At 60.7% G+C, this 14,981-nt stretch overlaps 1 protein-coding gene across 11 annotated transcripts in view; it reads right to left on the bottom strand.

Moving 5' to 3' along the window:
- Nucleotides 1-11,451: 11,451 nt before the first annotated feature.
- ADARB1 (adenosine deaminase RNA specific B1) overlaps nucleotides 11,452-14,981 on the bottom strand; it is a 108,979-nt gene continuing 105,449 nt past the window's right edge. For 9 of the 11 annotated variants that reach the window (XM_047798098.1, XM_047798131.1, XM_047798096.1 and 6 more), the window contains one exon: nucleotides 11,452-14,647. In XM_047798098.1, coding sequence (XP_047654054.1) covers nucleotides 14,468-14,647 — 180 coding nt within the window. In that variant the 3' untranslated portion in view covers nucleotides 11,452-14,467. The remainder of the gene's footprint in view (nucleotides 14,648-14,981) is intronic. The other 2 variants (XM_047798113.1, XM_047798119.1) reach the window with 2 other exon arrangements.

The following is a 14,981-nucleotide window of genomic DNA, read 5'->3' as shown; positions in this document are numbered from 1 at the left end:
GGGGCGTGTGTGAGGCGAAACCTGTGACCGTAGTGGGGGGGGGGTCACTGCGGTTCTCACGGTCGCGCAGTCTTCACCCAGCAGCCAGTTGGCATAGTCCACCCACAGACCCGCGGCTCGCTCGCGCACCTGTGTGCGTGTGTGTGCGCACGTGCACTCGCTCGCACCTGTGCGGTCTGGGGACTCGCGTGTGGGTTCATGGGTCCAGCGCCACAGCCAAGCTATGGGCAGTTCCCTCGAGGGCCCTGGCGTCCCCTTGAGAGCCACAGCCCCTCCCACCCGGCAGCTGTGACCCATCCCCGCCCTCCCCCCGCAGGAGGCCCCTTCACCCATCTGCGTGTCACCCATTCAAGTGGGGTGTCATCCCAACATAGCCTAAGTCAGGAAAGCAGCATGGAACCTTCCGGGCCGTCCAGCTTCCCGTGGGGCTGGTTCTCTGGTCGGCGGGGCTGCCATCATCGCGTTTTTCTACTTCGGGAGCGGTCGCTGCATTTGGACCAACCGCGCATCCTGGGTGCCCTCTGGGCTGCAGGGAGGACCCGCCATCTCCTGCAGTCTCCGTCCGCGCCCCCACCGCCACCCGGGTCCTGGGCGTCCTGTGGGGGAGGAGCCAGGAGGTTGGGTGTCAGGCAGGTCGCTGCTGGGTGGAGAGAGGGGCCAGCGACACCCCCTCAGAGGACCGTCGGGGGGGCGTGGGGCGCACGGGGCCAACCAGCGCCTGGCCTGGCGGGAGAGCCTTGGAGGAGGGGCAGCCCTGCGAGGCCCTGGGCGGGGAGGCACCTGCTTGCTGGGGAAGTGGCGGCAGGTCCAGTGGCAGAGGTCCGCGCTGTTGGGGGGTGGGGGCGGGGAGGAGCCCCGTGAGAGCCTTTTGCAGGTGGAGGCGAGTAGGGGACCCTGTCAGATAGGGAGGAGCAGGTGGGAAGTGACCGGAGCCGAGGGCCAAGCTGAGCTGCTCCAGCCCGCGGCCACCGGGCCGGGCGCCCCCTCTCCTGGGGGGACTTAGAGGCTGTGAGTCACACAGTGCGGGGGGGGGGGTGCAGCTCTCCTCCACACCTCCCAGGCCTCCTCCAGCTGACAGGCTCGCCTCTCCTACCCAGGGGCTCCCACCTCCCCCCCACCCCAAGCTCCTGCACCCACACCTCCCCCCACCCACACCTCACGTTCCTGCACCCGTGCTTCCCACCACCTCACCCTCACCCCAAGTGATAAGGGGAGTGGCTGCAGCAGGCACTCCCTGGCCACAGCTCTGGGTCCCGGCATCTCAGAGGACAGAGGGTGGCACATCTCGCCCCGAAATGCTGTGATGGTGTCACCATGGCAACAGCAGGCCTCCCGAAATAAATCGATGTCAGGTCCCTGGGGACATGGGGAGGGGTGGACACGGGGGGAAAGGAGGGAGCCCAGCGGCTGTGGGGAGAGCAGGGTCCCACAGGGTCGGACCGGGTAACCAGCACGCAGGGGCGGGGGGGAAGCGGCCTGTCTGGGTTTCAGCGCCTCCAGACTGAGCTTGTCAGAGGGGAAATGCAGACACCTGTGAGCGAAAGCGACAGCCAGGTCTACTGGGACGGCAAGATCTAGGGACACCGTTTTCTTTCCTTTTTGATAATCTGACTGCACCGTGAGGAGGGCAGTAAATGGCAGGAAGAAAGGAGAACCAGCCTCACAGGGCACCCTCCGCCCCGGGCCCCGCCCCTCCGCCCCTCCGCCCCGGGCCCCGCCCCTCCGCCCCTCCGCCCCTCCGCCCCCGGGCCCCCTAGCGCAGTGCACCGCCTGCACGCCCACACGCATCCGTCCCGCGGGAGCCAGTGTGGAGTCGGGCAGTGAGACGCAGCCCTCCCGGTCGCCCTTCCCGCCCGGAGGCCCGGCTGTGGCCCGAGGCCTCTGGGAGCAGCAGGTGCACGCACCGGGGTCTGTAGCCGCGTCTGTGTGTCCAAGCAACTCCCTCCCTGAGCCAAACTCGAGGTTATTAAAGTCTGATTTTAACTACAGGCTCTGAGCTCCCAAAGCAGCTTTGCCGGCACGTTTGAGGCCCAGCCGGCACTTTCAAAGGGGAGGGGGCGGGACTCCCAGGCACGAGGGTCAGGCCAGCCCCACGTGCTCCTCGCGGAGCTCACCAGATGAGAGGTAAGCCCTGGGCCTCTGGTGCAGCCAAGCCCTGCTTGTCATGCACATGCGATGAGGGAGGTGGCCCCTCTGTGCCCCTGCCGGCCCCAGGAACCGCCGCTCACATTCGGGGGCAGCGCACAGCAAGCCTTTCCCAGCGGTGCTGCCCTCCCCCCGACACCCGCATCCCCCTGCCTGAGTGTGGATGACCCACGACTCCTCGCCCACGCAGGACCTGGCAGAGGTGGAAGGAGCCAGGTCACCAAGGCTCTTTCTCCCGTCTCTGTCCCCCCTCCACCCCTCTGCTCTGCTCTTCCTGGTGAGCCTGGCCTGACAAGCGGGGAGTGGGGGGTGACCTGGACCCCACGGTCATCTGCTGGACGGCCGTCAGAGGAAGATGCTGACACCAGGCCCTGAGCCATGGACTCTGGGACAACAGAGGTCAGCTTGGTCACTGTCTCGGGGTGACTTGTCACACAGCAGCAGACATGGACACTTGTGCTGCATGAGGCCGCTGATGAAACGTGAACAAAATGTGGGCATCGCAGGCAACTGGCCGCATGCATGGAAGGGGTTCAGAGCCCAGGGGCCAGGGCACAGCCGGCTCCCCACCTCCTCTCCGGCCGGCCCTGGTCCCGAGGCCACACTGCCGACCAACCTGACCTGGATCCCACGCCGGAGCTGGGTGACCGTCCCTGGCCCTCCCTGGAATCAGGAACCAGGAATAAGATGTGACCTGGAGATAAACCGCAGGATTCCTCCTGGGGAGACACCCCTCAGGCCTCACAGAACCTAAAGCCCAGGGTGGGCAGCGGGGAGCCCCTGGGAGCACCCTGCTCCCCCTGTGGCCACGTGGATGGACTTGGGCCTCGGGCCTGGCCACTCTGCTGCCACAGGCACGTCCGTACCTCCCCAGCCCCGGCAGGATTCGCAGGGAGCGCAGCCCCAGCTCCTGAGGAGTGACTCAGCAGAGCTCCCGAGGACAACGGCAGCAGGGGGCCACCCCCCAGCCCTGACACGCGGGGTCCCGGAGGGAGGGCTGGCTGCAGCCCAGCGCCTCCAACCAGAAGTAGGCCACGCTGGAGCCAGGGGGAGGCGAGCGGGTGAACGGCCTTCCTGCTGGGCTCCAGAGCCATCTGTCCCCCGGCGCCTGTCACTCCTGGGTGCACATTGGCTGACGAGGCCAGACGCCGCAGGAAATGGCCTGTGACAAATTGAACCTCTCGTTTCTATTTGAAAGGCCTTTTCGGGACAAACCAGGTCGGCTCCAGGTCCCTCGGGCCACCCTCCTCAGGGGCTGGGCTGTGGGCGTGGCGGGCAGGGCCTCGGGCACTGCGGCGCCATCCACCATGTCCCTGGACAAGACGACGCCCGCCCCGGCCCCTGCCCCTCTGCACACCACGACCCCTCCCCTGCACCCCCTGGCCTCCCCGCCCCCGCCTGCCTCTGGAAGGCAGAGAACCCCACCGCGCCTACAGCTGGTCCGCAGGACAGGCGCCCGTCGGTTCATGGACGGGACCCCGGGTCCAAGGCGCAGCCCCTCCTGCGGCCTCCCCACCTCAGCTTCCTGGGGAAGACGAGTGCACACGTGGCCTCAGTGACAGTGACGTGAGCAGATGCGGGGGAGGCCGAAGTTCTGTGGAACAAGTGGTGTCTGCTGCCAGGACGAGCAGGGGTGGGAGGCAGGTCCAGGGAGAGGCTGGGAGAGAAAGGCAGGCCCGCGAGCCGTGCGGAGCCCTGGCGGGGTGACCGGAAAGAGACTCTGAGGATATGGGGCCAGGGCCTTCCCGCGTGCGGGGAGCAGGACATAGGGGGGGGGCTCCCCTCAGACCTCCTCCTCCGGGAAGTTGCCCAGGGCTGGACTGGTGCAGGGAGGGACCCAGGGGCCAGAGCGGGGACGGGGAGGCCGGACAGGCCGCGTGCAAGGAGACACAGGTGAGGGCGCCAGGCCTTGACTCATATTCAGAAGGTGACTCCCGACAGGTTCAATCAGAAGGGACCCGGGCGGGGGAGGGATGGTGACACTGTAGGAAGGCAGAGACGGAGAAGCTCCCTGCAGAGTCACCGGCATTGCTGATGCGCAAAAGAACAGCCGCGGAGGCTGGGAGTCGGGAGGACGCCTCAGACCCGGAGCAAAGACCTGTCGGCCGGGGTTTGTGTTCCCTGCAAAGGCACCTTCCGAGAATCAGAGCGAAGGACAGGTTATTTCCAGGCAAAGAAGCAGCAAGCGGGGGCCTCCCCAGAGGAGCCTCTGCAGGTGGAAGTCACTCCAGGTGACGGGGACAGGGGCCACAAGCACCAGCGCGGACACACAACCCATCCTCACGTGACAACGACAGGGTCCATGCTGGGAAGCCCGCGGAGCGAGCAGCGGCCAGAGACGGCCTGCAAGTGGGGGCGGGGCGGCCATCAGGGTCACGGGCGTGGAGAAGACTCGAAAGACGCGGAATCTGGGCCTCGTACGGCGACTGGGGCTTAAGTTTCAGATTCTCCCCGCAGATGAGAGGAAGACGGAGCAGGGCCCTCAGGGTCCTTTGGAAGGAGAAGTGAGGAGTTCCCATCTTAACGAACTGACTAGTAGCCATGAAGTTGTGGGTTCGATCCCTGGCCTTGCTCAGTGGGTTAAGGAGCCGGCGTGGCCGTGAGCTGCGGTGTAGGTCGCAGACGCGGCTCCGGTCCTGCGTGGCTGCGGCTGTGGTGTCGGCTGGCGGCTGCAGCTCCGATTAGACCCCTAGCCTGGGAACCTCCATATGCCCGGGTGCAGCCCTAAAAAAAGACAACCCCCCATTTCACCACCCATCACACAACATCCACCATTCAGGCACCACTTCCCGCTTTCAACCGCCAGAATCCTCCTCACCAACCCCTATGACCATTCCTCATCCACCTGCCACCTCCCCCATCAAACACCCGCCACCCACCCTCCCGTGTCCACGTCCACCTTCCGGCAAACTCCACTTACGTCCCACCAGCCAGCCCCTGCCGTCCACCAAGCGCCCGCCCTCCGCCCTCCGCCCTCCGCCGAGACCTGATGGCTTCCTCCGGCTTCCCACCATCCACGCTGCCCCAGCCATCGCCCGGCCACCACCGCCATCCACCCTCCGCCTCCCCCCAGGTCCTTCGCCTTCCACCACCACCGCTGACTCTCCACGGCCCCCCCCCCCCCCCCCCGCCTTGCATTTCCCACCGCACACCGGCGTCGCCCCCCTTCGCCCGGCTTTTCCTTCTCATGCCCCTTGTGAAGGACAGGCTTTCACTGTTTGTTAGTAATATTATCTCCCGGATGACGTTATTTTTTTCAACTTCTCTCAGTTCACAATTATTCAAACATACATATGTATGTAACAACACTGATAGGTAACTGTCACCCGCAAAAGCAAAACTTTAGGGAAAACGCACCTCTCAGTGAGAGGAGGAGGGCTGGTCCCTGGGTGTAGGACTGAGAGCCGTCTGCTCCAGGAAGACCAGCTTCATCTGGGTTCTATTTCTAGTCTTTTTTTTTTTTTTTTTCTGCACCCATGTCATGTGCACGTTCCCGGGCCAGGGATGGAAGCCGTGCCATAGCAGCAACCTGAGCTACTGCAGTGACAAGGTCAGAGCCTTAACCCACTGCACCACAAGGGAACTCCTCCAGTCTTTTTTTAACAGATGTAAATCCAGGACCCTGGGCTTGCAACACACGAAGACAAGGAGACGCGTTACAGTCATGCCCTCGCTTGTTTGCGGAATGCCTCTCAGGTTCTCTAAGTCAGCAGGGGATCTGCAGTAAGTCTGTTAAGTGCTTCGTCAACTGCCAGCTGAATTGAGCTTTCATTCAAATGTCCGGAAAGCTAAGGATGAGACGCTATGTGCTGGCGGAAGGGTGTGTCGCGCTGTCATTCTCAGGTTCGGGGACGTTTGCTGGCGCGGCCTCGGCTCAGCCTGTCGGGGCCACAGCCCCTGCGAGGTTCGCAGACGGTCGGGACATCGCCACGTCCATTTCACGGGGCTGCGCTTTTGCCCAGAGAACGCTCTTCCGTAAGGTGCTTTCATCAGACCGTCACGTGAACGCTGTTTCCGTCAAACCCGCCGGCGGCACCCTGAGTTCGTTCTCTTTCCGGGCAAGGTCCCCACGTGAGCTAATCCTCGCTGTCAAACCACTGAACCAAAGCCAGCTTGCTTTCTGTCTGACAAGATCTGACCCACTTTTCCAGTTGAAACAAAAGCGTTAACAGGCATTTCCAGAGGGTTTCCAAGAGAAAATCCTGAGAAAGACAATGACGGGGCATACTTCGTAAGCTACAGGCAGTGAAGACTCAAAACAACACAGGAACCACTCACTTTCCAACCCGCTGTTAAAACAGAGTCTGCTCACGGCTCTCCTTCCTCAACGGGTGACGACTGGAGGACGTACGCAGACACACGTCCGGGCCAGGTACCGAGTGGCGAGGAAGAGGGCCAGAGTATGCGTCAACGCGTCTCCGGAGCAGCGTTCCCGGGAGCCAAGGGCTACACGAGACTTGAGTAAAAGCTCACTGGGAAGAGCCCTTTCTTACGAGTTCTGGCGAAGCCTCATGGTCAAAGCTCCCTTTGCGTTCGGTGGAAAAGAAAGGAAATGCAGCTAAAAGCGGCTCAGTCCTTCAGCTGGCGCTTGGCAGCGTGTGTTTGCAGTAGGACCGAAGAATATTCGGACGAGGAGGAGGAGCGCCACAGAAGCAGAGGCAGAGAGAAGCGACACGGCCGAGCCTGGTTTATTTTGACGTGTAGTTGATTTACCATGCTGTGCCAGTTTCCGCTGCAGGGCCCCGGCGTGCGTGTGTACCCATTCCTTCTCTCAGCTTATCTCCTACCAGGGTCTAATCAGACACAGTTCCTCCCTGTGCTGCACAGCAGGACCTCATTGCTTATGCAGTCGAAATGGAAGCGTTTGCATCTACCAGCCCCAGATGCTGACTCTGAAGATGCTGGAAGGGGCCAAAAGGGAAACGGGGTGTAGCCACAAAACTGGGAGGGTCGAATCACCGTGGATGACCCAGGGGTGACCTAGTTTAAAGACAGAGCCGAGATTAAACCCAAACAGCCCCACACCCGAGGGAGGAGGGGCCGCAGAACAGAACGTACACGTGCAAACCTTGACGAAGCATTTGCAATAAAAGCGCCCCCCAAACGGGAGATGGGATAATGCAACGTGGGAGGGAGCCTAAGAACGGAAAGAAAGGAGAAAAGAGCGTTCACTGCGTCTGTAAAACAGGACGAGGGAGCAGCAAGGGGTCTGCTGGACACGAAGAGGCGGCCGGCCGTCAGCAGCCGCGAGGGACTGGGACGTGCTTGGACTCGGAGTCAGACGCCGTCAGCTCGCTGCCCCGCCTTTCAGCCCCGCTGCTTTCCACCGGGACGAGCAGGAAAGAGGCCGAATGCACCTCCTGGTGGAGCAACAGCCTCTTAGCCTCCGCCTCCGCTCTAGGTAACGAAGCTCTTTGACGCAGGTTCATCACAAAGACAACGGTGGCTCACATTTCCCACCCGAATAAGACAAAGACCTTAATGTGTTCTCCTGTCCCCAGCCTCCTGTCACCCCAGCCTTTGTCTCATTGATAAAACCCAGACCTGAAATTTACGTGCATTCTCTTTTACTCTGAGCTTGGCTTTAAAACCACCACGAACTCACCAAGGTACTGGCGGAGTAGGCGTCATGAGCCTCTTGCAATCGTTCTCAAATTTGGTTCCTCCACTTAAGCATTTCATCAAAACAGCTTTCAAGGTACGTCTTTCTCTGGCAAAGGTCCAGAGCACGGCCGTTTTTAATAGCGACCCATCTGCTTTTGTTGAGTCCCGGGTGTTGCCCGATGGCCTGCAGCACGGCCAGTGTGCGCTAAGGGGCAGGAGCAGCTGGGACGAAACTGTCTCAGGACCGCAGTGCTGGTTTTCCTGAGCGGGTGCAAAGCTGAGTCAGAGGGAGGGGTGCTGGGAAGAAGAGGCAGGGCGGCCGTCCCGTCCAGGGGGTTCAAGCGGCGCCTCAAGTCCTTATTGCCATGAAAACACGTTCATGGCTGATTTCAAACCCTTTCTAGGCCCTCCTTTTCCGTGTTAAGCTCAGAACGCTCGGTTTTACAGCAATAACAGCCTGGTGTGTGTCTTACCTGCTTCTGCAGAAAAACTCCCGGAGCACTCTGAATGCCCTCAAACAGCGGTTTTAAAAGGCCGTGCTTGCAGGTTGAAAACCCCTGATGGAAAGGCTTAAACGCGTGGAAGCAGAGAGACGCGGCCGCCGCCGCGATCGCCTGCCCTCGGTCAACCCGGGTTCATGGAGGCCTTTTCTCCCTTTGCGGGGATGTTTGCTTCTTCATTTAAGGGTAAATCCCAGACTTAGCTTTTCGCCCGCAAGGCACCTCGCAGCACCCTAGTGAGGTGGCAGGGCGCGGGCACGCTCTCGGCCACACGGTGGCCTTCACCGCCCGCATCCAAACACCTGCGTGTTTCTCCCCTTCCCCTGGGTCTCCTCCTCGCCTCCTCTGCTTTTCTGATTGTAAACGTGCTCTGTGGTCCCGCTGGCCTCCTGTGTTCACTATTTCCAATCCTGCCCGGCTCTCGTTTCCTCGTCTCTCTCAGAATAAACGCTCGGATCTCTGATCTCGAACGTCGGAACGCATTCCCGGAACCCCTAATTCGACGTGACCGTTCTGATTTTCAAACAGCCGCACTCTCCGGCTGCCTTCGCCCCAGGGGGTCGTTTTCCTGGGTGCTGATGGCGTTGGCGGGAGCCAGGAAGCAAAGGGGCCCCAGGGCGGCAGCCCCACAGGCCTGGTGCTCACTGCGCAGGGCCTTTGCACTTCCCGGATCTGCTCTGGGGACCCTGGCCCAGGGGCACTAGGAAGTGCTTAGCCACGAGCCCGGGTATCCTGCACAGGAGCTCTCAGGCTCCTGGTGCGTCTCACAGGTGTGAGGACAGCAGCACCACCTGTTTTGTTTTGTTTGTTGTTTTGTTTTGTTTTTTTTTTGTCTTTTTAGGGCCCTACCTGCGGCATATGGAGGTTCCCAGGCTAGGGCTCAAATCAGAGCTACAGCTGCCAGCTGACACCACAGCCACAGCAAGACTGGATCCGAGCTGCGTGTGTGACCTACACCATAGCTCACGGCAACGCCGGCTCCTTAACCCACTGAGCGAGGCCAGGGATCGAACCTGCAACCTCATGGTTCCTCCTCGGATTCGTCAACCACTGCACCATGACGGGAACTCCCACCTGCTTATTAAATAAGAATAAAACACCAGGAGTTCCCCGTGTGACTCATTGGAAAGGAATCTGACTAGCAGCCACGAGGACAGAGGTTCGGTCCCTGGCCTCGCTCAGTGGGTTAAGGATCCGGCGTTGCCATGAGCTGTGGGGTAGGTCACACACGCGGCTCGGATCCAGTCTTGCTGTGGCTGTAGTGTAGGCCGGCAGCTGCAGTTCCAATTTGACCTCTAACCTGGGAACTTCCACATGCCGTAAGTTCGGCCTAAAAAGACAGAAAGTTGGAGTTCCTGTCGTGGTGCAGTGGTTAACAACTCCGACTAGGAACCATGAGGTTGCGGGTTCGGTCCCTGCCCTTGCTCAGGGGGTTAAGGATCCGGCGTTGCCGTGAGCTGTGGTGTAGGTCGCAGACGCGGCTTGGATCCCGCGTTGCTGTGGCTCTGGCATAGGCCCGTGGCTACAGGTCTGATTCAACCCCTAGCCTGGGAACCTCCATATGCCGTGGGAGCGGCCCAAGAAATGGCAAAAGAGACAAAAAAAAATTTTTTTTTAATTAAGACAGAAAATTAAAAAAAAAAAAGCATAAAACAGACCCCCGCTCTCCCAAGGCCTGGCCCTGCCGCTGGTCTTTCGGGGCTGGGAGTGGCGCTGACCACAGTTCTCGTTCCTGGGGGACAGTTTTCAGAAGCTGCAGGGACGCGGCCTCCCCCACTCGGACCGGGCGCGTTTCAGGGTCTGCACGGCCCGCCGGGTTCTCAGCCGGGGAGCAGCGGGGGCGGGGCGGGGGGGGGTACCCGGGGAAAGGGGAGGGGTTACCACCACCAACGGGGCACGAAGGCCAGGTGGGGCGGGGCGTTATTAATATGCTACTAATGAGCTTTCGATTTTAACTAATATTAATGGTCATTGTTAAATGATGTAACAACTCTTTTGTCTTTTGCCATTTCTTGGGCCGCTCCCACGGCAGATGGAGGTTCCCACGCTAGGGGTCGAATCGGAGCTGCCGCCGGCGGCCTCTGCCACACAGTCATGGCAACGTGGGATCCAAGCCGCATCTGTGACCTACCCCACAGCTCACGGCAACGCCGGATCCTCAACTCCCTTGAGCAAAGCCAGGGATCGAACCCACACCCTCATGGTTCCTAGTCGGACTCATTTCCGCTGCGCCACGACGGGAACGCCCTGTAACACCTTATGATGCAGCTTCTTCCCCACGCTGGCACTGGCCTTCTGGGCAGCCCTCGGTCCCCACGCCCGCAGGCCTGCCCGCCCCCCCCAACCCGCACCCCCAATCCACCCTCCAGACTTTCCTGCAGGGGAACTGAGCTCCCCGTCGGGTCAGCCCCTCACAGGACTGGAGGCCTGACGCCCCCTCGGTGGAGCCACAGGCCGACGCTATCCCTGAGAAAATGTCCTTCCAGGGACTGCACCTGCAAAGCAGACACCGCTCCCGGCCTTTGCTCTGACGCCTGCCCTGCCTTTCTTCGTGTCATATGTTTTCACTTGAATGTTGCTTTTACTGCGGGTTAAGAAATGAAAACAGAATCAGAATTGACATGAAGGAGAGCAAATGGCTCATCCACTAGGGCTTCTTTTTATTTGCGTGGGACTTTTTTTTCAGAAGATTTCCCTGCTTGATTTTCATGTAATTATAGAAATATGAGAGATGAAACATTTTTAAAGGAAAATAAAATTAAAATTACCGCCAACCCCATCATCCACGCACGGGGACCAGACCCGGCCCTCCCGATGCTGCCGTGGCTCACCGAGCGCCCCAATTTCTTCTCAACCGGGAATTAAACAGGCTCTGCAGCCGGGTTTCCATGCACTTTCTTGTGAACGTCCTTCGAAACGCTACACTTGACCATCACAGCGCGACCTGTGGCCTGCGACGGGGCAGCTGCACCGTCACTGCACCCGACGACCCCCTCCCGCCCCGTCCCTTCAGACCTCACGTCCCGTGGGCTCGCCCACCCCTTCTCTGGCGGTGCCATCCCGCCGGGCCCCTGACTCCTGCCCGGAGGCCCCACCCCAAGGGGAAGCAAGGGTGGCACGCAGCTCGCCGGGGCCGCATCCACTCTTCCAGATCCAGGGCGTGCCCGGCCCGGAGGAGCGGCAGGGAGAGAGTCTGCACGGCTGCAGTGGTGAAACACGGTTTTATTGGGAGCATCTCAAGTCCTCTGTCTGAGCGACAGCGTCTCATGCTCAGTCCCGGCTGGTCTCGGTGCAGGAGGAAGCTCATGCAGGTGGCACGTGGCCTGTACATCGGTAAACACGCAGGGGATACGAGGGTGCCTCGGTGACAGGGTTCTCGGCAGAAGTACATTCACGTCAAGTGTCCGAACTCTAGAATAAAATTAAAGGCGTGTGTAACCCGAGGTCTGGAGAAGCAAACAGCCTTCAGGTTTCCCTCCGCCACCACTCCGTGCACCGCCTTTGACCCCTCGCCTCTGCGTCCGGCCGGCCGGCCCTCGTTCCTGATGTGGCCAAAATGAGAGTTCCTGGGGCTGGGGGCTCGGCCTTCCACCGCGCCAAGGAGGTGCAGACGCGCGGCCAGGAAGGGGCGCTTCGCCCTGTCCCGCCGTCAGGAGGACGCAGAGCCTGGGTGCCCCGGCCGCCTCTGGTGAGGGAGAGAGGTCGCAGGACACACCAGGGGACGGACACCCCAACTGGCCACACGCGATCACAAATACTCTGCCCTTTCCATTGGTACAGTTTTGACAATAAGAAACCTCTGGAAGCGTTCACTGAGCTCGCGGGACCGAGAGATGGGGACGCGGGCGAGTTTTCCCTCTCAGGCTCCATCACCAGATGCACGGTCGGCAGACCTCACATTCTGGGGGAAGTGCTTTAAAAATTAAAGAACTCCGTCGATCTTTTGCGTTCGTTTTGGGAGAACTGGGCAGGACACCCCAGCGACAGCAGGCCTGGCCTCCTCAGTGTGGCCGGCTGCCATCGCAAGGCAAGCGGAGTGGCCACAGTCTGGAGAGGGCGACGAGATTATTCAAGGAAAACAAATGCCAGAGAACTTAATACCTGGTGAAATGTCGGCTTGTGCATTTTAAAATAACCGGTGTTGGTATAATAAAAATCTCCAAAATGGGAAAAGATGAGCATCCCTAGTAACACTGAGCATCAACCCTGCAGGCCTTCTGTGCCGCCTGGGGGGGGGGGGGGAGGCGCCCCCACAGTGAGCAGGGGGTGGGGGCCGAGGAACGTGGCAACGAGGGGTCCCCACCCCCAGCGGTGGCTCGTGCCGCGGAATGAGACGCCTCTTCCCGCCAGCAGGACAGCTGCCCAGTGGGCCCGAGCGAAGCACAGGGCCAGTGTTTTCTCTTGGCGGAACTGTGCTCCGGGCTCCCAACCCCTCCCAACCCCCGCTGGTCAAAATGTCCTCAAAGTCTGAGATTCTCCTCAAAAGATCAAGTTCTTGGGTGTGTCGAATTTTCTAAGTCTCTACAACCCAGATTCAGGGCCCTGGATGCAAAATAACCCCTTAGGGAAACAGCATGTCTGTGACACACCCCCCCAAGGGGCAGTTTAAAGTGCTAGCTCCCTGATTTGTCAGGGGAGGGGGGTCACGCTTCCTTCCCGCCTCCAGTCGTGTGGGAGCAGGGCTGTGCGGCCGCCTCCCCGGCCCCGTCCGGTCCTGCCAGCCCAGGGCTCCCCGACTCCCCCCTCCCCAATCTTTGGCTGCCTCCCCCACCCCTCGGCACCTTCCGTGGACCTGGGTGCTCTTGGGACATGTGCCTGGTGTCAGGCCTGTCCTGGATGGTTGCCCGAATCCGACCCAGAGAGGCAGCTGTGCACAGCTGGGCCCACGCTGACCCCACAGTAAGGCATCATTCACCTGGGGGGGCTCCTGCTCTGGTCACCCGCGGGCTGACAGAGGGGACACAGGACGTCCTGGACAGCTTGTGTGCGTGCACTGACATTGCTCTGGACTTCGTGACCAAACTCCACATGGTTTTTAAAAACTAAGTCCATCTCCCTATCCCCATTAGAAAAAATACCATTTCTAGAGACAAGAATAAAAACGCAGGGACGCGTGGCCGTGTTTTCTGAGTGTGCAGGAGCCTGGCAGGCGCGGCTGGCCGGTGCGGTGGGGCGTTGAGCAGCGTCCTGGGCGCCCCAGAGGCCAGAACACCCGCTTCCGCGCCACGACCACCAACACCCGACCCTGCCGCGTCCACGCCAGCTTCCAGGCTGGACACTCTTCCCCTTCAAACCCGTCTCTGCTAAAGCTGGGAAGAGTCATTGAAAAACATGCCTCAAGTGCCATTTTCCAAGAAGGCGTATCTCCTTCACTCTCTCCATCCCGGGGACACGCCGGGACAGTCACTCCCACCCAGGGCCTCCGGGGAAGGAGCAGTTCCAGGCTCTCGACTGCGCCGGAGCCCCTGCGGCTCCCTCCTAGTCCTGCAAGGAGATGCTGTGTAAAAACCCGAGCGAGTGGCCCGGGTTACTGGCCACGTTCGCTCTCTGATTATTTAGACGTTTTCCATGATACGACCCTACGCAGCACAGAAGCTTCTGGAGGAGGCTACAGGGACCTGGGCGACTCCCCTGCGGGCACCGAGTCACCGCGCCCGGGACGGGGCTCCGGCATGCGGGGCCTCCTCCCAGGAAAGCTGGGTGGGGGTCGGCACCCACCGGGGAGGGACCTGCGTGTGGCCAGCGCGGCGGTGTGGGCAGTTTCTGCTTCCTGTCTCCGTTCTCGCGGTCTCCTTCTATAGAGGCTTTTTTGCAATAAAAATAATGTGGCATACGAGTGACCTGACATAATTATCTCTTATTTTATAAACTGTATTCCTAGTTCTGAATAAATTAATTATTCAAGAATTTCACACAAAGTGATTTCTATTTGCCTAAACTTCAGGAAGCCCTACTCAGTAGAACTCAATTTCTAAACGGAACCCGAGCTCGGGAGCCATCACTGGGTGATTCAAAAGGGGAGATGCGGCTGCAGAGAGAGGCCAGGCGGCGACCCGGGACCCTGAGACAGACCCCAACCTCCTGCACCCTCCCCAGAGGGCGTGCCCGCCCCCGGTTCGGGTGTGAGGTTCCGGGGACCGTGACGCACACCTGCTGCCCCCCCCATCCCACACCTGCCCCCGGTTCGGGTGTGAGGTCCGGGGCTGTGTGCACGCCCGTCAGGGTGTGAGTGAGAACTGGTCCTGCTCGGTGGGCTTCTCCACCCAGGCGCCCAGCCCGGCCTTGATGAAGGCTCTGAGCAGGCAGGCCTTGGCGGCCTGGTACTCCTTGGCCGCCAGCTTGGACTCATGGTACACGTTGGGCTTAGTGATCTTGGAGCGTAGCAAGTTGGAAGGGACCTGCAAACAGGTTGAAAAACAAAAACACAGTGGACCTGGTTAAGCGAGAACCACAGAAAATAAATGTCCCCAAAATTGCATTTCAAAGTGTGCTGGCTTCTGGGGGACCCGCCAAGCCCCCACCGGTGCCGTCCCCAGGGCCACGTCACACAGAGCCACGCCGTACGGGCCCTCTGAGGGTTTGGGTCCTCAGCCCCCGGGGCAGCTTCGAGGGTAGAGAGGCAGGCGGGGAGGCCAGGCTCTGGGGTGGGGGCGCTGAGGCGCCCACCAAGGGCTGGTCCCAATTTCATGCTTAACAAACACCACCTCCGGCCGCTGCTCTGGTCACAGGGAG

Source organism: Phacochoerus africanus, chromosome 1 (genome assembly GCF_016906955.1).
Source record: "Phacochoerus africanus isolate WHEZ1 chromosome 1, ROS_Pafr_v1, whole genome shotgun sequence".
In the NCBI taxonomy this organism is placed as follows: Eukaryota; Metazoa; Chordata; class Mammalia; order Artiodactyla; family Suidae; genus Phacochoerus; species Phacochoerus africanus.
Note: the sequence above shows the minus strand (reverse complement) of the source record. Positions and strands in the feature narration are given on the sequence as shown.